This window comes from Opisthocomus hoazin, chromosome 5 (genome assembly GCF_030867145.1).
Source record: "Opisthocomus hoazin isolate bOpiHoa1 chromosome 5, bOpiHoa1.hap1, whole genome shotgun sequence".
Classification (NCBI taxonomy): Eukaryota; Metazoa; Chordata; class Aves; order Opisthocomiformes; family Opisthocomidae; genus Opisthocomus; species Opisthocomus hoazin.
The window spans coordinates 59,931,756-59,953,830 of NC_134418.1; the positions used below are offsets into that span (position 1 = coordinate 59,931,756).

The following is a 22,075-nucleotide window of genomic DNA, read 5'->3' on the forward strand; positions in this document are numbered from 1 at the left end:
TCTCCTTCCCCTCTACACTGCCCTGGTGAGGCCCCATCTGGAGTACTGTGTCCAGTTATGAACTCCCCACTTCAGGAAAGATGAGGAGCTACTGGAGAGAGTCCAGCAGAGGGCTATGAGGATGGTGAGGGGATTGGAGCATCTTTCCTGCAAGGAGAGGCTGAGGGAGCTGGGCTTGTTCAGCCTGAAGAAGAGAAGGCTGCGAGGGGACCTAATAAATGCTTGTAAATATCTGAAGGGTGGGTGTCAGGAGGACAGGCCAAGCTCTTTTCAGTGGTGCCCAGTGACAGGACAAGGGGCAATGGGCACAAACTGAAGCAGAGGAAGTTCCGTCTGAACATGAGGAAGAAGTTCTTCCCTCTGAGGGTGACGGAGCACTGGAACAGGCTGCCCAGGGAGGTGGTGGAGTCTCCTTCTCTGGAGATATTCAAGACCCGCCTGGACAACGTCCTGTGCAGCCTGCTGTAGGCAACCCTGCTTGGGCAGGAGGGTTGGACTAGATGACCCACAGAGGTCCCTTCCAACCCCTACCATTCTGTGATTCTGTGCATGTAGGTCTTTGACCCTCTTGAAAACTCCGAGTGCTCAATTTCCTGGTTTTTCTTGACAGGCTTGCCAGGACCTTGATAATCTCAGTGTTTTAGGTGCTTCTGCTTAGTATAGTACAGTCTTATTACCCAATTTGTGAACTGAGATGAGCTCGGCCTGGCTTGAGACCTGTATAGTCATCTTTTGCAACCTGTGAGGTAGTCTTACCCTCAAGTCTCAACTTCTGGTGAAGAATCAGGAGACTTGACTGGATTAAATTTGATAAAGCTAGTGGAGGTGAGCCAGACTTGCAGCTGATGTGTATGGCTGTTAAGTTACATTCTTATGCAGTGATCAAATTCTTTCATTATAGTTTTCCATACTTATTCTGTTCAAACCCCTATTAAGCTATTTGCAAAATGTAATGTTTTGCATCTCTCTACGAATAACAATTTGCTACTTCCAAATGCAGCTTACAGATTTTTATAATAACATGGCTTTTTTTCCCTCACTCCTGTTCCTTGAAGCTTGGTGCCTTTGGCTGTGTAAGATAGAAGGAAAGGAGCCCATTACTGTGAAAAAGAATTTAACTGCGTTTGTCTGAAAGTGATTTAGAAACTTACACAGCTTTATCTCAAGTTTCAAATAATCACTGGAGTGAGGAGGATTACAGACAATCTTCTGGCAAGCTTTATAACCATATAAAAATACCGGTCTCCATACAGGTAAGATGACCTTTATTGGCTCATGTGCTGTATCACAGGAGGCTGTACTGACATTCTCAAATCGATCTCTTGTATTTTATAGACAATTAATGCTCCTGAAATAATAGACTTTCCTGACCAGCAGTTCTGTTTTTCCATCTAGGAAAAATTTCCGTGTATCTTATATTAAAATACAGCCAAGCCTGCGACAGTTCCCTTTGAAGAATACTGGCTTGTAGTATTGTTTAAATTTTAGTCATGACTGTCAAGTCAAAAAGGAGTGTTTCATTCCCAGTTAATAAAGATGGGCGAGCTCGCTGGGTGAGCTATGCATGGTCCTTTGGTGAGCTGGCAAAGCACGCTTGGAGGAGAAAGTCACAGAGATGCAAGGAGTGTTAGGGAACTTCAGTGTATTGCACTGAGCGTATTCCACTTGATACTCAGTTATGCTTTACAGATATTCTTGTAGTATAAAGGTAAAATTGCCACTTAAAAAAAAAGTGCATATAAGGAAGACGGAATCTTGCTTTGAAGCTGTTAAAATCGTTTCTGAAAAGCTTTGGAAGTTGATATTCCTGCCTCTTCCCACTTCTCAAGAGAAAAATAAGTTTGGCTCATTTTGCAGAAGAAAAATCATTAGGATACTGAACTGTTCGCACAAATCTTAAGAGAAAGCGTACTATATGCCACAATATATCTCTACACTACAGTGTGGACAAACCATAAAGAAAACTAGAGTTTGTTTGAGCAACGTTCCATTACATGCCGCAAAACTGGAGTGAATATAGTGGTGTTTGGTGGTTGTTGGCTTTTTGTGTGTTGTGGCTGCTTTTTTTAGCCAGCCCTTAAGTTTTAAAAACCAGAAATGGAAGTTGCACAGATGGACACTTAGATGTGTTCAGACACCTACTGTATGTTTTTTAACATTCTACATGATTGGTACTGTATCATGCCAAATAGGCAGTGGTGATGTTGGGAGACAGAAAGCCTATTCTGCCCGTTCTGCTTGTTGCTTTGATCCTTAGCGTGGGTTTTGTATGGAAACCCTGTGGTATTTGAAGGGAAACAATGCACTCTAAATTATTCAGTGGAACGGAGAATACAGGGATATAATAAAATCATACGTGCTGTTCTCTTTTCCATCATGGGGGAAAGACACTGTCTTTTGAGTTTGGTGCTTGTGAGTCCCTTGGGGAAAGGGACTGTAACTTATTTTACGAAATACAGAAACATTCAGTATCAGAAAGGTTATAAAATGTTGGCTTCAGGGGTTTTAAAAATTCGTACTCTTTTAGACCAGTATTATTTTTATTTCTTTTTCCCAGAATCATGGACAACATTGCTAAGACTGATAGTGCATGTGTATTTAGGACTTTCTTTTAGTCACTTTCTCTCATTGGGGTAGAGCTGCAAGGACAGTTGCGTTGTGCAGGTGGTGGTAATGCAACAGGAAAATAATGTGTTGCTTGACTGTGGAGTTTGCTTTGAGTCTGACAAATTCAAAAAGAACCTTACTTGCTTTATGCTGAGAAAATGACATTTATTACACCTACTATTTCTGGGTGGAACATCCCGGAATGATCTGTGCAAGTTTTAAATTCTTTCAGTTACAATGGTTGAATTATAAAATAGACAACTAAGTATATATTTTAAATCTCTCGGTAAGCCCCTCCAATCCTGATAGAATTGATTATCCAACAGAGAGGAGGGGTTAATATGCGTTTTAATAAAGTAATGAATCCATAAATTTATAGTTCCTGCTCTAATATATTTTTTTCCCCCCCTTTAGTTCCTTGGCATAACATTTCTTGGGATTGGATTGTGGGCATGGAATGAAAAGGTAAGCTGAATATAGCACTGAAGTCCATGTTTTTCCTCTTTCTCTCTCTTTCTGGTGAATTATTGGAATAGTAATATGCTGCACATTTTATGTGTCCCCACACAGTTTCTGCTGAAACAAAACCAGGCTTCTCTGTCACATAAAACCTTGGCTCACTTTACCTAGAGGAATATCCTTGGCATCTTTCCCAAGAATGCCTTGGCAAGACATCATGGCTGACACCTGCACATGTAATAATGATTTCAATCAATGCACACTCAAACTGCAGCTCAGATGCTAGAACACTCTACTGCAGGCAGAGTTGGCAGTGTCTCTGCTGCATGTGTCCCCAGGAATGGAGAGGGAGCCTACATGTTTCAGAGGGCAGCTTCCCAAAAATAAGCCTCCTTAGCTTTGTCTTAACATAGCATGCTAATTGCTGCTGTTCTTAAACAAAACAGAAAACCCACAAACAAACCCAAAACCAAAACAAAATGAACCCTGAAAACCAAGCCAAACCCAACACAGAATAACTGTTGGTTTTTTTTGTGCAAATAAAACTGTCCCGTGGAACACTGTCTTGCAAGACTGTAAAATCAACTTGCAAATGGGAAGAAAGGGGGGAGGGGAAAGAGAAAACATTTGTGAACCAGAGCCTAATTTTTAGTTTGATTGCTCCAGAAGTTGGGAGGAGGAGAAAATATCGAGACGTAATATACAAAACAAGTCAGTATGTGTTGGCTTACTGGATGAAGAGTTTGGCTTGCTAGAAGACAACAGCTAAAATTAAAGCCAGAGTTTCCTTTTCTTCTTTGTTTAAAAGATTGAAAATAATAAAACCTGGCTGGTAACAATGATGCTATGATATTCAGTTACATAATGTTTTTTTTTTTTCTCCTTTTAATGGATAACACTGAGTAAGTTACAAATTTATGTTCATTTAAGGCATGATAACTGGCTCTTGCAGCAGAACAAATACGTGTTGGAAGCACTGGAGTTTTGCCACTTAAAAGTTCAGTACAAATTTTGCTGGTTCAGAAGTGAGTTAACATAAATGCTAACTGCTCTGTTCATATGCCTTGGATATAGATAATCACAACTAATAATGGGTTATTAATTAACTCACACTGTATACACCCATATATACGCATATTTACATGCCATATGATATACTCATGTTGGATGGCTTGAATATGCTTGGAAAGAGGTGCTGTGATACTTTTTGTTCTGCAAAGATGTAAAAGCATGTTCTATTTAGTACTCTGAGCACACTCACAGAGGTTATACCTATGTCGAAGCCCCAGAGAAGAACTTTGTTTTGGAGTGGCTTTCTGGAAGAGATTTTAACATTTTTGTATCATTTCAGTAGGTAACACAAATGATTCCTCTTTAGAATGGAGGAGCACGTAAAGGGAAAACAGCGATAGGCTACTGTTTGAAGTCTTAAAATATAGCAATCCTACAGCTAGAAGGGTGTCCTAGCAGAGTGATGGTTTGTAAGGTTTTACATATTTTCTATATGGGAAAGCCCCCCCCCCCGCCAATGCATTCAGTTCATAATTGCTAATAGCCAGAAGCTAAAGGTCATGTTTTTATGTGAGGTTTAGACATCTGTTATCAAGTCATCTTAAACCATTTTTAATCATCCTGAAAGTGGGAGAAAAGGCCATGTTGTTTTTAAGACAAGCAAATAAAAACACCTAGAGTGGTTTAATATGCATTAGCTCAGGCTCCATATGTAGTAGGTTCTTCTGTAGAAATTAATAAACAAAATAAATACTGTTTATTGTGTTAAAGCACAGGTCTTTCCTTGAAAATGAGAATCTCTTCCTAGCTTCTCTAACTGTTGTGTCCTGTGGTGCTTAGTGTGGACTGTTTCAGTTGATGGTTGTAAGAGCCGAAATGTAGTACAGGTACAGCTGAACTGCAGAGCTCCCGAGCACAGACAGACTTGATTTTTGTAGCAGGAATTATGGAAAAATGGACTGGTGTCAAGCCAATTTGAGACCTTTCTTTCACTCAGCTCTCTAGAGAACAGGCAGTGGCCAGAACCTGCAGTCCACAAGATCAAGTTTCAGATACTCATAGGCCCCATGCAACTTAGCGAGGGGCAGATCAGTTACATCCCAGGCAGTTGTTCTTGCTGCAGCTGGGCAGTTGGAGGTGAAAGCCAAGTAGGTGCAGTCTAAGACTTGAGAGATCTGTAACTTAACTGAAAAGCACTTGTCTAGCTAGATTGCTTCTTGCTTAAGGCTAGCCTGGATCTCCCTTAGGCATCATGGGCTGTTGCAATGGTATACTGTAGGACAGCAAAGCAGCTTTGCAGAGAAGAACCTGGGAGAGAAGAGCAGGCTCAGGGGAATATTAATGTGTAGAAGTACCTAAAGGGAGAGTGCAAAGAGGATGGAGCCAAGCTGTTTTCAGGGTGCCCAGTGGCAGAGGTAATGGGCACAAACTGAAACACAGGAAGTTCCCTCTGAGCATCAGGAAACACTTTTTTCTTACTGTGAGGGTAACTGAGCACTGGCATGGTTTGCCCAGAGATGATGTGGAGTCTCCCTCTTTGGGGATATTGAAAAGCAGTCTGGACACAGTCTTAGGCAGCTAAGTCTAAGTGACCAGGTGGATCTCCAGAGGTCCCTTCCAACTTCAACTATTCTATGAAGACTGCTGCTGTCCCAATGAACTAAGTCTTCATCAAAGTTGAACTTTGGTGCTGCTGTTATATAGTGTGTAAACATAAATTTGTAAGGCTTTTTTTCTGGATTGGATTTTCAGAAGGACTCCTCTACTGTAAACTGATTTGGTGGTGGGGAGGATTTTGATTTACTTCTGTCTTGAACTGTGTGGCTTAATATCCAGCTGTGTTATTTTAAAACTTGGCCATCAACTTTTGTATATACTTTTGCTGCTTTACAGAATCTTTTTAAGATTAAAAGATAGTGTGCCAGGCCACATTAAAAATGCAGGATGTAAAGAAATAATCCACATTTTACAGGAGTCCTGTTTGCTGCCAACTAAAAACAATTTGGGGTAGATTTGTGGGCTTGGTGGCTAGTTTCTCGTGTTTTCCTAAGTTGGCTGGAAATGTCCTCTTTAAACTTTGTTGTAAAGAATAAAAAAAGCACACTATACAGTCTCATGACCTTCCTTACAGCCTTTGCAGGGAGGCGAAAGAGCTCATTTGTCAAATAGGCGATAGAATTGGCTTGACAGCCAGTCAGCCAGCCCTAAACAAAAACTGGGCAATTAGCATTCTGAGTCATGAACCTGAAAGAGAGCTGGAGGGCAGGGTGGGGGCAATAAACTTGGAGGATGAATAAAGCTATCTATACATGGATGCACTATATAGCTCACAATATCACAGTGTTTTCAGGCACCCCAGACTTGGGCTTGTACTATAAAAAAGTTCATCTGTGGCAGCTGATTTCCACCCACACCCGCCAGCAGTGACATGAATGTTGTTAATGTATAAAGAGTCTGTAGTAAGCCCATGCAACTTACACTACCTTTGCTCAGCAACAGGAGAAAAATGTTTATATTTCACCGGCTTTTTTAACCACTTCAAGTCATTTATTCTGTTGATTTTTTAAAAATAAAATAGACTTGTGCAAAATGTCTGTTTCCCCTCTCGGTTGTATATATTACATAATGTGGTCTTAAGGCTCATTGGGAGTGTTCATGGTATAGTACCAGTAGGCATTTAGGAAAATAAGCTTCCTGGTTCTCTCACTGCAGGAGATTTATGTTTATGAGACTAAGTGATGAAATGCTGTTATGTCTTCTGAGACCTTATAAGACTGTCCATGGAGAGGGAGTTTTTAGAAGGAAAGCACTGTGATTTTGAGGTGTATTTATGCCAGTTATTTACCTATTAAACTCTGCTTTGTCATGACAAGAAAGCTAGACTAGTTCTTCCCTAAACACTTGAAAAATAAACTTCTGCTACTATTGCTGTTTGCTGTTTGAAATGCAAAACCAAGAAAAATCAAGAAAATAATATTTGTAAACATCCTCCCATCTAGTTTCTTGCTTGCAGAGACAAAATTCTGGAGTGAAATTAATCTGGCGTGTTCCAGTGACTGTTCTGTTCTCCATGCTCATTCAGATGCACAGCGTGGAGAAACTGCATAGATTTTATGACTAACAAAGTAGAGAGACATTTTTCTGTTTTAAAATCATGCATTTGGAAATACTTTTATTTCCCATCACATCCATATGTTCTTGTTTGTCAGTGATTCTAAGTCCTGCAGATGAGCTTGTGGAAAGGCTAATCCTCTGTTTGCAGAGAAGAAATGCTTCAGAAAATCTTGTATTGCTGAACCTTTTTCTGACCATCTGCTTTTTTTTGTGTGTGTTCGCTGCCCCACCCCGTAATGGGATTCTGCAGCGGAGAAGGTTTTCCCATCTTGGAAGACATGGAAAAAAAAGAGCCCATTTGTCCTATTCTACTGGTGTTGGTTGCTTCGTTTTACTTTTTAATAGCCCTCTGAGATGTTATTTGTCATGGGGACTGATGTGTTGAGTCCTGTTCCTTTACATGCACTCCTGTGGGCCAAATTCCATATACTATCACAGTGTATCAACTCTTTGTTCCCTAGGATGATGATTGTCCTAAGTTGTCTGACTCAAGATACCTTGAATTTTCATTACTGGGTCAGCTTTTCAAAATTGCTGCTGGCTACAGTGTTTTCACTTGGAGATGGTACTGTGCCTGTGAAATCAGCTGTTCCAGAGAGAAGCAATGGTGTAGCAAACTTCCAGGAACATTTTTGAGACGTGAATGTGGCAGTGGATTCTCTACACTAGCCACAGCCACAGGTGGCCTGGAAATCTCCCTTGTTTGTGAATGCACTTGTGACTCCCTTTTTTTGGCCTCATTGGGAACCAGGAACGCAGTCAGATCGTGTAAGTGTGCCAACACTGGGGCACTGCTCCAACCAAGAAGTTGTGTTGGCATCCATACATTCTGGAGAAATTCAAGTAACTTTCTGGGTTCAGCATGCAAAGGCCAAATCTGCTGAGTGCAAGTAGTGTGGACCAGTAGGAGAGGAATGGTGTTAAAAGACACAATCTGCACACTCTACAGGATTTGAAAGGTTTGATTTTTCTTCGGCCTAGTTCAAGCGTGATCTCATGGACTGAATGCCTGCTGGTGGCTGGAGCAGGAGTTATGTTCCAGGGGCACATCTTCATTTGTAAGTAACCTAGTCTGTGTGCTTTGGGACTGTTCCCTGGTGTGAACCGAAGCATAGCTTGTGTGCAATCCCTTTAAATGGACTCCTGAATCTAACCTGAAATGCTAATGTGGATGTACATGAAAGGTAGGAGCTGCAGTCTGAGATCTGTCCCTGGAAAGTGGTGCAAATTGCCCTGATGATCTTAAAGAGCACAAGATGGAGAAGGGGTGAGGGGTGTACACCCTTATTGATTTTCTGAGTGACTGTTGCTTCCTTTTTCTTTGTTGATGGGAGGGATAAAGGCAAGCAATAGTGCAGCTATAATATTAGGAGGACCCTTCTTGAGTTACTGTCTTCAAGACCAGCATTTTTCCTTTGCCTTGTTCTTGCTTGGGCTATGCATGAGATTCAGGGGGGAGGGCTCTGACGGTGGGAAAAAACCAGCATGGCAGCAGAGGATCTGTCGCTGGATTCAGGCATCTCTTGTAGATGCTTTTTTCTGCCTGTGCATATACTTTAAGACTGCAGTTCTGCAGGAGCTTCTGGCAGACCTGACTTAGTTCTGTCTCGTGTTTCTTGGTGTGGCAGAAGGCACCACCAATGTCTCTTCCCCCCATCCTTTTGTTGGAGAAAAGAGCGGGTCCTACTGTTTCACTTTACTTGCTCTCCTGAATTTAGGGTGGGGTTGGAATATGAGATCAGTCTTTTCTGTTCCATGCCTACATCGTTGTGTTGTAGTGATTGAAGTGAAGTACCATTTCACACATAAAGAAACTTTTTCATAACTTCACTATTATTGATTTTACTTCAATTATGGATGATGCTTTTGTTGCTTCACTACTCCAATGTTTGACTTGTGGTGGATTAAAATGTTAAATAATAACCCAGGCGCTGTAACGTACAACAGGCAATTGAGGGTGGGGAAATGGAGCAAACAGATGAGCTGGAAATGAGCCAGGGAACATGTCCTACTGGCTCTCCTTGTGGGACTACAGCAGAGCTCTGGATTGACGCCATCGTGAGAAGAAAAGTATTAGAGTGTGTAGTTTAGCACAAAGTGTTTACTGCCAAATAAAGATTACACACATGCCTAAACTACCAAGAAAGTGATGTGTGTGTACCCCAGAAAAATAACCATACTTCCAAGATGGGAATGTGGATTTAGGAAAAAAAAATATTTCCTTCTTTCAGATGCTACAGCATCAGTAGTACTTGCAACTATTTAACAGTAAAGGTTAGAGTGGACTACTGCAGTAGTATCGCTGAGAAAAATACTTTGGATTTGTGGAAAGCCTCACTTTAAAGGATTTACAGGTGGTTTGTTTAGGTTTTGCATTGATGCAAGAGATCAGTCAACAGACAGTCACCATATATTCTGTGACTGACTGGTCACCCTGAGGATTCAGAGCATGTCACTGGAGGATGCAATGTTAGAATATGAGATTCCTGATCCTCTGCCTAAGCACCTCTGGAAATATTCTCTCCTGCTTTTGGCTAAAGATAGGATGAAGACAGAACTGGTTGCTACCAGGAATTTGTACCTCTCTGACAAACTTTCCCCAGAAGCAGCTATTGCAGCCAAAAAATACTGACTACTGTGGTAGCAGACATTATAGGAACTTGTGGTGGGTAGGAAAAGTATGTGCCTGTAGGACTGTATGTTTAGTTCTTCTTAACAGCATAAAGTGAGATAATATTCCCCGGTCATTCCCTTGCTTCTTGAAGCAAAATATGCTTTTCTTTGAAGTATTGCACCACTGTCTCTTCAAAGACCCTATTTGTAAGTGTCCAGAAAAAAACAAGACTTGAAAACCGTATTTCAGCAGTAAGCAGCCATCTTCTGTCAGACTGCCTCTGTGCATCTCTAGCTGTAACCACAGAGCATTGTCTGTGTTTGTCATTCCTGCTGCTAGCTACTGTTTTATTGCCAAAGCCTCTCTGAAGATTGTATATCCCGAGATGTCTGTCCGGAATACTCAGGACTTGGGATTCATATGGAGGGAACACAAACGAGAATTATGGGGTACGTGCTTTGTGCTGTCAGGGTGTGTTATTTGGGGTTTATGCAAGCTAGGCTTATGATTGATATATGTGGTCTAGCAAAAGATGCACTCAGAGGTGCTTTCCAAAGACGGCGAGCAATGGCAGATAAAGCTTGTGCTGTTCTGTTTCAGTAAATGTCAGATCATAGCTACCCTGAGGATCTGGAGCCTGAGGAGACCAGCAATTAGTGACTTTTGGTGGGTGGCTGGCCAACCTGTGGCATGCCGGGGTGCTAAGAGCCTGGCAGTGCTAGAAAATCAAGTTAAGTGGGAAAGGACATGATCAGAAAGGCAATATACAACTGACTGAGTAAATTTTATTGTCATCAACTTTTAATGGAAGTGTGACAAAATGCAAAGTAGTATATTTCTTCTCACTAACACCTTTTTATATTATCCCTAGCTTCACTCTGTCCAGAAATGTGAGCTGAATTTAACTTGGATTTCTTCTTTTCCTGTGGAAGGAACTTGATTAAACATATTAATTTGCTGTGGGTTTTTTTGGGGGGGTTGTTTGAGGGGTTTTTTTGTTAGTTTGGTATGGTGGCTTTTTTTGGTTTGAAGGTTTTTTTTTAAGGGAAGACAAAGTGTCTTATGAGGAGGGACTTAAATGACTGTTCATTCTTCTTGGATATTTTTTTTTTTTAAGTAAAATAATTATAATACAAAGGCAACAGTCTTTCTCCAGTGACTGTTTTCTGGCTCTACTACACTACAGTCCATTAATTCCAAAATCAGGTCATGTTAAAAGAAATGAGTAGTAGTGTTTGCTTTAAGGCAAAATTTCTTCACATTTTATGGTAACTATACAGGCACAGAGGGGAAGCATAGAAAGGACTTAAAAACTTTGTGAAGAATCACAGAATCACAGAATGGTAGGGGTTGGAAGGGACCTCTGTGGGTCATCTAGTCCAACCCTCCTGCCCAAGCAGGGTCACCCACAGTAGGTTGTAGAGGACCTTGTCCAGGCGGGTCTTGAATATCTCCAGAGAAGGAGACTCTACCACCTCCCTGGGCAGCCTCTTCCAGTGCTCCGTCACCCTCACAGGGAAGTTCTTCCTCATGTTCAGACGGAACTTCCTATGCTTCAGTTTGTGCCCATTGTCCCTTGTCCTGTCGCTGGACACCACTGAAAAGAGCTTGGCCCCATCCTCCTGACACCCACCCTTCAGATATTTGTAAGCATTTATTAGGTCCCCTCGCAGCCTTCTCTTCTTCAGGCTGAACAAGCGCAGCTCCCTCAGCCTCTCCTCGTAGGAGAGATGCTCCGGTCCCCTCACCATCCTTGTAGCCCTCTGCTGGACTCTCTCCAGTAGCTCCTCATCTTTCTTCAAGTCGGGAGCCCAGAACTGGACAGAGTACTCCAGATGGGGCCTCACTAGGGCAGTGTAGAGGGGAAGGAGAACCTCCCTCGACCTGCTGGCCACACTCCTCCTAATGCATCCCAGAATGCCATTGGGCTTCTTGGCAGCCAGGGCACACTGCTGGTTCATGGTCAACCTGTCGTCCAGTAGGACACCCAGGTCCCTCTCTGCAGAGCTGCTCTCCAGCAGGTCCGCCCCAAGCCTGTACTGATGCATGGGGTTGTTCCTCCCCAGGTGCAGGACCCTGCACTTGCCCTTGTTGAACTTCATCAGGTTCCTCTCTGCCCAACTTTCCAGCCTGTCCAGGTCATGCTGAATGGCAGCACAGCCTTCTGGTGTATCTACCACACCTGCCAGTTTGGTGTCATCAGGAAACTTGCCATTTTAGCAGTCGCTTGGGGCAGAGCTCATGTTTCCTGACTTCTGCATGGCCAAGGCCATAACTTTTTCAAAGGTTTGTGTGTTACTGGATTATACTGTTTATTTTGCTCGTAGTCTTAGACAGAAAGTTATGTCTTTGATTTCTGTCACAAATTTCATGAAGCAAAAGTAGTGGAAAACTTTTGCTCAAGTTGACTGAAGTGTTGAGATGGGTAGGTGTTCATTTCAGCTTGGCTTGTACCATCTGAATGTACTGGAATGCATTGAGCTTGGCCTGGGGGCAAGTGAAGAAGGAGTTGAAAGCTTGTGGGTTAGAATTAAGGGACAGGCTCACACGGGTGACATTACGGTGGGTGTATACTATAGGCCACCTGACCAGGAGGAGGAGGTTGATGAGGCCTTCTACAGGCAGCTGCAAGCAGCCTCACAGTCACAGGCTCTGGTTCTCATGGGGGACTTCAACCACCCTGACATCAGCTGGGAAGACCATACAGCTAGGCAGGCGCAATCCAGGAGGTTCCTACAGAGCATTGATGATAACTTTCTGATGCAAGTGGTGGAGGAACCAACAAGGAAAGGCGCGCTGCTGGACCTCGTGTTAACAAACAAGGAGGGACTGGTGGAGGACGTGAAGGTTGGAGGTAGACTCGGCTGCAGTGACCATGAAATGGTCGAGTTCAGGATCCTGCATGGAGGAAGCAGGGCGATAAGCAGGATCAAAACCCTGGACCTCAGGAGGGCTGACTTTGCCCTCTTCAAGGAGCTACTGGGAGGAATCCCGTGGGCCAGGGCTCTCGAAGGCAGGGGGGTCCATGAGTGCTGGTCGCTTTTTAAACAACACTTCTTCCATGCACAGGAGCAATGCATCCCCCTGAGAAAGAAATTTAGCAAAGGAGGCAGGAGACCTGCATGGTTAAACAAGGAGCTTCTAGCGGAGATCAGGCAGAAGGGAAAGGTGCATAGAATGTGGAAAGAGGGACAGGCCACTTGGGAAGAGTACAGAAACGTAGTGAGAGCATGCAGGGATGCGACGAGGAAGGCCAAGGCTCACCTGGAATTGAAGCTGGCAAGGGATGTCAAAAACAACAAGAAGGGGTTCTTCAACTACATCAGCAGCAAAAGGAAGGCTAGGGACAACGTGGGGCCGCTGCTGAATGAGGAGGGTGTCCTGGTGATGGAGGATGCGGAGAAGGCAGAACTACTGAATGCCTTCTTTGCTTCAGTCTTCAGTGCTAAGGCTGGCCCTCAGGAATCCCAGGCCCCGGAGGGAAGAGATGAAGCCTACAAAGAGAACGACTTTCCCTTGGTCGAGGAGGACTGTGTGAGGGATCGCTTAAGCGATCTGGATGTCCACAAATCCATGGGCCCCGATGGAATGCACCCACGAGTGCTGAGGGAGCTGGCGGATGTCATTGCTGAGCCACTCTCCATCATCTTTGAGAGGTCCTGGAGGACAGGAGAGGTGCCCGAGGACTGGAGAAAGGCCAATGTCACTCCAATCTTCAAAAAGGGCAAGAAGGAGGACCCAGGGAACTACAGGCCGGTCAGCCTCACCTCCATCCCGGGAAAGGTGATGGAGCAGCTTATCCTGGAGGCCATCATCAACAAGCAAGTGGAAGAAAAGAAGGTTATCAGGAGTAGTCAGCATGGATTCACCAAGGGGAAATCATGCCTGACCAATCTGATAGCTTTCTACGATGACATGACTGGCTGGGTAGACGAAGGGAGAGCTGTGGATGTTATCTACCTTGACTTCAGCAAGGCTTTCGACACAGTCTCCCATGATATCCTCCTGGGGAAGCTGAGGAAGTGTGGGCTGGATGAGTGGTCGGTGAAGTGGATAGAGAACTGGCTGAATGGCAGAACTCAGAGGGTTGTCATCAGCGGCGCTGAGTCTAGTTGGAGGCTGGTGACAAGTGGTGTCCCTCAGGGGTCAGTACTGGGCCCAGTCTTGTTTAACTTCTTCATCAACGACCTGGATGAAGAGTTAGAATGTACCCTCAGCAAGTTTGCTGATGACACCAAACTGGGAGGTGTGGTAGGTACACCGGAAGGCTGTGCTGCCATTCAGCGTGACCTGGATAGGCTGGAAAGCTGGGCAGAGAGGAACCTGATGAGGTTCAACAAGGGCAAGTGCAGGGTCCTGCACCTGGGGAGGAACAACCTCATGCACCAGTACAGGCTTGGGGTGGACCTGCTGGAGAGCAGCTCTGCGGAGAGGGACCTGGGTGTCCTGGTGGACGACAGGTTAACCATGAGCCAGCAGTGTGCCCTGGCTACCAAGAAAGCCAATGGGATCCTGGGGTGCATCAAGAAGAGTGTGGCCAGCAGGACAAGGGAGGTTCTCCTTCCCCTCTACACTGCCCTGGTGAGGCCTCATCTAGAGTACTGTGTCCAGTTCTGGGCTCCCCAGTTCAAGAAGGATGAAGAGCTACTGGAGAGAGTCCAGCGGAGGGCTACAAGGATGGTGAGGGGACTGGAGCATCTCCACTACGAGGAGAGGTTGAGGGAACTGGGCTTGTTCAGCCTGAAGAAGAGAAGGCTGCGAGGGGACCTTATAAATGCCTACAAATATCTGAAGGGTGGGTGTCAGGAGGATGGGGCCAAGCTCTTTTCAGTGGTGCCCAGTGACAGGACAAGGGGCAATGGGCACAAACTGAGGCACAGGAAGTTCCGTCTGAACATGAGGAGGAACTTCTTCCCTCTGAGAGTGACGGAGCACTGGAACAGGCTGCCCAGGGAGGTTGTGGAGTCTCCTTCTCTGGAGATATTCAAGACCCGCCTGGACAAGATCCTGTGCAGCCTGCTGTAGGTGACCCTGCTTCGGCAGGGGGGTTGGACTAGATGACCCACAGAGGTCCCTTCCAACCCCTACTATTCTGTGATTCTGTGATTCTGTGATCTCATCAGTAGTTAGTTCGAAAAAGGAATGTGCTAACTAGTCTGCTTCGATAGCAATACTGGCTTTGAGCAATGTTGTGTTAAATCATGCCTTACGTCTATTTTTGTCTTTTTAGTGAATGACAATAAGACTAGTACTATATGTAATGTAGGAGGAAAGTGATGAATGTGATTTTTTTAAAGTTTTTTTTATCCTTCTCTGTCAGATAGCCTTCTGTAATAACGGGGAGGAGAATCTGGCTTGAGAATGCTGTTCATGCTGTTGTTTTATTGTTTGTACTTTAGGATTGGGGTGTAGTCAGCTTTTCCTCTGCTTTTAGCATGCTGGCCTTTTCCAAGGCTCCATGCTGTGTGTGTTGGAGAAATTCACGTGTCTGTTTTATCTAGACTGTTGTCTGCAGAATTAAAAACTTTTAAGTACTGTCTTCGGTTACTCAGTGTCAGTTGTGCTTGGGAAATTATGAAAGTAGTTGCAGACTATGTGGAATACAAGAGGTATTGATTATATGACTATTTATGTATTCTGGATGGTCTAAACTGAGTATATATATATATATTAAAAAAATAAAATCACATGTCTAAAGCCATGGCTGTCAACAGTTAACAGTGTTACTAACAACTTTTGGAAATGAGGTCATAATAACTTCCTTCAAAATTATTGCCATTTTGGGACTATTTCAAAGAAGCAAAGGGGATATCAATAAGAAAGAGGAAAAGGGTGAAGAGCTTAATTCTGCAGATAAGGAGCTGTAGAAGTAAAGGTGTGTATTGTTGCTTTTCAAGCCACAGCTTCATTCAGGAGTTAGTATGGAAAGCAGTAGTCCAAAGAACTCAGCCTGGATTCAGGCTTCATTGAGAAACACGTGGAGAAATGTCTGCTGCAGCAGTGTGCTTTGCATTGACCTACAGCACTGGGGAGCTGAATGAAGAAACAGTGATACTTCAGCTTTTTTGCTGCCGAAAGGGTTTAGGAAACTGTAACTGTTCCTGTGCAAACTCACTGGAAGGAAGACTTTGTATTTACTTCTTTATATGACCCATCTGTTCAACATCAGCCAAACTCTGGTTAAAACGTGTTCAAAAAATTAAAATAGTTCCTCAGGCGTTCCTGCTGGCGTCGCAACCGAAGCTCTGCTTCTAGGGGGACAGTGGCATTACAAGCAGCCTCTGCTGTCCTGTCTAAAACATAGCATGTGTGGTTTACCTTGCGATAGGTCTAATCTAAGTTAGTGCAAACCGTCTCCCAAGACAAGTCCTTAAACTGCCTTATGTCCTACTAAGAGACTTAATGTTATTTTAAAATTTTCCCTGCTGATTAATCAGTAGCCATATGTTATTTATATGAGGTTTTGGCACTGTAGATGCCTGAAGTTGAATTGGCTAGGTATCTAGTTTGTCAAATTTTGGTGTAACATTCGTTGTTGCAAGGTGCTGCAACCTAGGAGCTCACTTTTAATTTCTGCAAATTGCTGCAAATACTGAGCATAAATGCTGAAGTCAAAGTGGTGTTCTTGCTATTGACTGCTTTTTCGGTCGTAACATGTGTAACTCTGCTTACATAAACAATGTATATGATACCTAAAATGCTTCTCAGCATGGGCAGTAAGATGGAGTTGTTTTGTTCAAATATCTGTTCTGACTTTGTGGCAGACTAATTCTCATAGCTACAGAAGCAGCAAAATGCCCTGTGGGTTTCTCACAGAGGACTCTAGAAGCACGTTTTGTTATTCATTCCATGTGTCGATTCAGAAATATTGTACGTAATAGCCCTTTTTATCTTATTTGAGTGCAAAGATTTTAACTGTATTTTCTTGCTGTACTGCAGAACACTGCTGTAGTCTTCTACCTTTTTAAAAAGAAAAATGCAAGCAGAAGTTGTACAACTGAAAACTGAACATACTTGTTATCCCATGGCATTGTTTCTTTCCCAGGGAGTGCTGTCCAATATCTCTTCCATCACTGACCTGGGAGGCTTTGATCCAGTTTGGCTCTTCCTAGTGGTAGGAGGAGTTATGTTCATTTTGGGATTTGCAGGATGCATTGGAGCTTTGCGAGAGAATACCTTTCTACTCAAGTTTGTAAGTAGCCTTTGCAACTGTGGTGTTCATCAGTTATATAGCATAAGTCATGTTGTCTGTTTCTGCTTAACTGTGTAAAGATTTTTAAGATGTCTTTTGGGAAGTGGAAGGTGTTATCTGATGTGCGAGTACTGTTCTGTGAATTGCTTTTACTTAACTGTTTACAGCTCTTCAGTCTCTGGTACTTACTGTAAGGTTTTTTTAAGGTTTGAAACTAACTGATGGTAAGAATCATAACATGGAACTACTTACTTTCATATGGATATAGCCTAACAACTTGCTTTCCTGTCACGAAAAGAGAGAAACTTCTGCTAAGAATGCATGTTGAACTTTGAGTCCATAAGAAGCTGCCTATGAAATGTGAGGAATATAGATACACCACTGAATGTGACCCGTGTGATTTCTGCTCTGCAAGTGCCCCTCGTGGTACAGAAGAGAATAGGACTGTTACGAGAAGTGGCTTGCTGAAATCCTCAATTCTGTACTGTTTAGTTAATTTGAAAAGGCTTCATTGTTTACTGTTGTGCTGGGGCTTGAGAGTATTGTGTTCCATTTTAGATCAATTTAAGATTCTTTCCTCCACCACCTCAGCTTCCAGAGGTGAGCACAGCCTCGGTAGTAGTTGTGTCTTCATAACCATTAACTGATAATATATATGTGAAAAGGTTTCCAGTGAAACAACTGCCTTGAAATGACATATTTGGCTACTGTAGACACCTTGTATAAGGGGAGTTGAGAGTTACAGTTGTTGAAACATTTATAAAGCAGCTTGGGATAGTTCTAGTTTACTCTTGTGTTGCTTAAAAAAAAGGGGGGGGGGAGCTACTGTAGCACTTTTTTTCTCCTCTTTCTCGCTTCTCTTAGCTCGCCTAAAATGAACCCATCTGCTGTACCAGAAATAGCTTCCTATACAGCAGCTGCAGGAGAAATTAAAAATTAACAAACACAGAGAGCATACTAAAATGAAACTCATAAGCACAGTTGCAAAAGGGATGGACTTCCAGTATACGAGGACCCCTTTGTCTTTTAAAACAGCGTAGACTCAGTGGAGATGGTTAGAGAAAGTGGCAGATCATTAGTAATGCCTTTGGCATCCATTACATTTGCATTAATCACAGCAGCTTCATTTGGTTTTAATGTGGATGTGAGTCATTCCATAGACATTCTGCTCCAACTTAGTCATTAATTAATTTCTGCTGTTACCAAGTTTTGCTTTGTCTGCTTAGGCAAAGCTTTACCAATGAAGGTGTCTAAAGAGAAGTTGCTTAGAAAGCATTTCAGTGGCACTGTTGGTTGTTTATGCCTTTGAAAAGGTAAGTGCCTACGTAGAAATTTAAGACAAGTTTTCAGAGGGCCCTACAGGTGGTGAGTAGCCATCTCTGTTGAAATTTACGGCGAATTCTCTTGGACCTCTTTGAAAATCCCAATGAAGTGTCCAAAGTTTGAATTTGTTGGCATTTTTATTATTTATTAGAATAGACTGAAGATTCCTGTACTAGAACCCTAATTAAAAATGGTGCAGTTTTAATTTAAAATTTCATGTGTGCTAGAATAGCTTGAACTTGCGCTGAAAAGGATAAAGCCCTAACACTGAACACAATTGTGAGCCTTGAAAATAAGGTTTTGGTTATAAAGCAACATAACTTTAACCTTTTTCTTTTTCTTTATAGTTTTCTGTGTTTCTTGGAATTATTTTCTTCTTGGAGCTCACTGCTGGTGTTCTAGCGTTTGTTTTCAAAGACTGGATAAAGGACCAGCTGTATTTCTTTATAAACAACAACATCAGAGCATACCGAGATGATATTGATTTGCAAAACCTCATAGACTTCACACAGGAATATGTAAGTTGGACTGTGTTTATTTTTTTTTTGTAAAGTTTACTTTAAAGAACTGCTCTGTTTTTTTATTTCCCATCTGTTTGGTTTCTTCAAGCAAAACAGAAATATTCTAGCATATAATACTTTTGAATATGTATGTATATTTCTCTTTACAGAACATCTACAAACACACAGCACCTGTGAAAAGTGTTCTATTTCTTGATGTATGACTGAGCAAAACAAGGTGGAGAGTTGGGATGACTTATTCTTGAAGACTTAAAGATAGTGTGTCAAATCTACAAGTTAACTATCAGTGTCCTGTGTTCAGTTTTTTTGAGCATATTCCATATGTGTATGAAGATATTTAAGGGTTCTTGAGGGGAGGGGTTTTCAAAATATTTTGTTGTAGGAGTATCACACCTGTTTAAGAAAAATAATCTTTTTTCGAAGCTTACTTGGGTTCTGAGATGAAGGTGTAGTTTTAGCAACGTTAGAGGTGCTACACCACACTGCAGGGTGGCAGAGATGTTTAGCTGGTCTGTGTGAAACTACGAAGTTACTTGTTTTTAAGCAGATAATGCAATTAGACTAACGAAGTGGGTAACTTGTAAAGTTCTCATAGGAAATCTCTAAATGATGCTACATCTGCACTTCGGAGGGAAGGGTAAAGCCAGAGATGCACACGCTTGTGCGGGTTAAGCTCTGTAATTTGTCACTGTGTGTAAAGGAGTCTTGCACTGACTTTTGCCCAAAGTTATTTCGCCAGTACCTTCTTGTTCCAGTACTCAGTTCTTGCCTGTGTTGATGAACTCCTCTTTGAATTTGGTACGGTGTAACTAATGTGATTAAGTGTTGGTTGAAATCATGTTCTACTAATTTTTCTGCATTCTGCAAGTAAAATAATTTCATTCAGTGTTTGATTTGTGTCTATATGCCTTGGGGGGTAAAAATGGCAAGTGGGTAAGTAACAGGATGTGGATCGTTGCACTGGTTTGAATCTTGTCCAGATGGGAGAAGGTCAGAGGTGATCACAGTCTGAAATCAGTGGTCCACTTGTATGCAACCAAAAGGCTACAGTCCAATTTTGCAGGCGCTACATAAAATTTACTCTCCTAACTGGATTAGCAATTTTAGCAGATAAATCAGGGGCAGCATGAGTCTGGAGAGCAAGCTACTTTTGATCTAGTAGAGATAATACTTGAAGACAACATGTTCAGGTGTTTTGGAGGGAACTGTGCTACATCTAGGAAGAGAGAATTGCCATTCCAATGCTTTTAAAAATGTGGCTTGTTTGGGTGTGTTTTGTTTTTTTTTTAAGTTGACATAGATGGGTTCATTGGGCTAACTGCTTAAATACTGTAAACCATCAGTGCTCCACTGATCTCCAGTCCATTCTTTGTACGTTCAGCAAGGTTTACCAATTCTTTGTGTGTTCAGCATGTTTTTCTAGAGAGTAAGCCTGCCATTTGGCACATTTATTTTTTGAAGGATTCTGCGTGCCTTCAGTAAAGATGTTATTTGTGCAATGTGTGATGCTCAGGAAACAATGTGTTCATGCTGTCTGATGTACAGCCAGGCAAGGATTCCCCCAAGCTGGCAAAAGGAGTCACTATACCAGTGTAGCCCTTGGAGCTGATTAGTTTTGTTGAGAACACTGACCACATTAAACTGGACAGAATATGATACTCTTAGCTCTACTATCCCTGGGGCCTGAGCCTGTAGGCCTGTGCAGCTCTGGTGGTGTGTAGGCTTATCAGCTCCATGGGTTTCTCTCCAGAGAGCAGTGTTGCAGGGTGTGAACATAACTTTAATCACATGATAATTTTAGAACAACTTGCAGGTTTGGAATGGTCTTTTTTAAAAAAACAAAACCATGCCAGCTTCAATGAAACCGGAGGGAATCTCAGATTTTGTTTTGAAAGCTAGAGAGAAACTGGCAGCGATGATGCGTGTTACTAATTCTGAGACTTGTTTGTTCTGAAAATCAAGCAGCTCTCCTTTCTTTGTTCTAGTGGCAGTGCTGTGGGGCTTTTGGAGCTGATGACTGGAACCTGAATATTTACTTCAATTGCACAGATTCCAACGCAAGTCGAGAGCGCTGTGGTGTGCCATTCTCTTGCTGCACTAAAGACCCTGCCGTAAGTGACAGTCAAGAGGGTAGGATGGGTCTGCTGTTCCAATTTTTAATCACTCTATAAGATTCCACCACACCCCCCTCCCCCCCCCCCCCCGAAGTTATGCATGATCACTACCTTCTCACCAACCTTTTTTTGTACTTCAGCTCAGCTTAACAACCAACTTTTCGGCAGTCAGGAAAAAACCTGAGCTAACTTAAGTCTTCGTTGTATGCTGTTTGCCGTTTTTCATTAGAATGCGAGTACCATGGGCTTGGCTGAACGTACATATTAATTTTAGCAACTAGAAAACCAGAAGTCTGTAATGAGTTGAAGAATATGACCTTTCAGTTGAATATTATTCAGATATTTCATTCGCTGCCTTAAAGAACAGCAACTTTTAAGATCAGGCACTCCAAAGCAGATATTACTCATCATTTGATGGAGTGTCCAGAGGCTGCAGCCAGCTTGCCCCAGTTTGTGCTAGGTATGGTAATGAATGACAGTCTGTGCCCTGAAGAACTGACATATGTTTGCATCAGAGTCTTAGTTGGGTATGGACATTTATACACTCCCCCCCCGCCCTTTTAAAATTACTGCTTATCCTACAGTCACCTGAGATCAGACTTGAAAGGCCAGAAATTGTTTGAGGGGACAGCTACTTGGTAAATTTTCTTGTATTTTCAAATAGTTATAGTTCTGGATCATCAAGCAGCAAATGTTGGAGCCATGCGTTACTAGTACGGACATGATCAAGAAAGAAGGGTAAAGTGTAGGGAAGCATTTCACTGACAGTGAAAGGCTTGGAAAAGGGATGCGTATGTGCAGGGAAACTGTTATGCAGCGAAGTGCATATATGTGACTTTCATATAGCTTAAAAAAAGCAGCCTATGAGTGCTTGTATTATCTAGTAGTTCAGCTGTGGCTTTTTCTCCACCTGGAGTGACTTACAGTTCCTTGAATGTAGGAGTCTGTAGCACTGACTAAAGTTAGGCAAGTTGCCAACAGGCACCTCAGGTGCTTCCTGCCTTGCTAATCCTGGCATCCAGTCGCTACTGCTGCACTCCCACTCTCCTGATAAGGTACTGCCACTTGCACAAGCTGTGTTCTGGTTCCTCTGCAGTGAACATGTCTTCACAGCAGTTTG

The 22,075-nt window shown here is 42.7% G+C and overlaps 1 protein-coding gene across 1 annotated transcript in view; it reads left to right on the plus strand.

The window, feature by feature from the left end:
• The window catches only part of TSPAN5 (tetraspanin 5), an 89,139-nt gene that overhangs the window by 58,994 nt on the left and 8,070 nt on the right, over positions 1–22,075 (plus strand). Inside the window, exons 2-5 of the mRNA XM_075421472.1 lie at positions 3,022–3,072; positions 16,851–16,997; positions 18,668–18,838; positions 20,827–20,952. Coding sequence (XP_075277587.1) covers positions 3,022–3,072; positions 16,851–16,997; positions 18,668–18,838; positions 20,827–20,952 — 495 coding nt within the window. The remainder of the gene's footprint in view (positions 1–3,021; positions 3,073–16,850; positions 16,998–18,667; positions 18,839–20,826; positions 20,953–22,075) is intronic.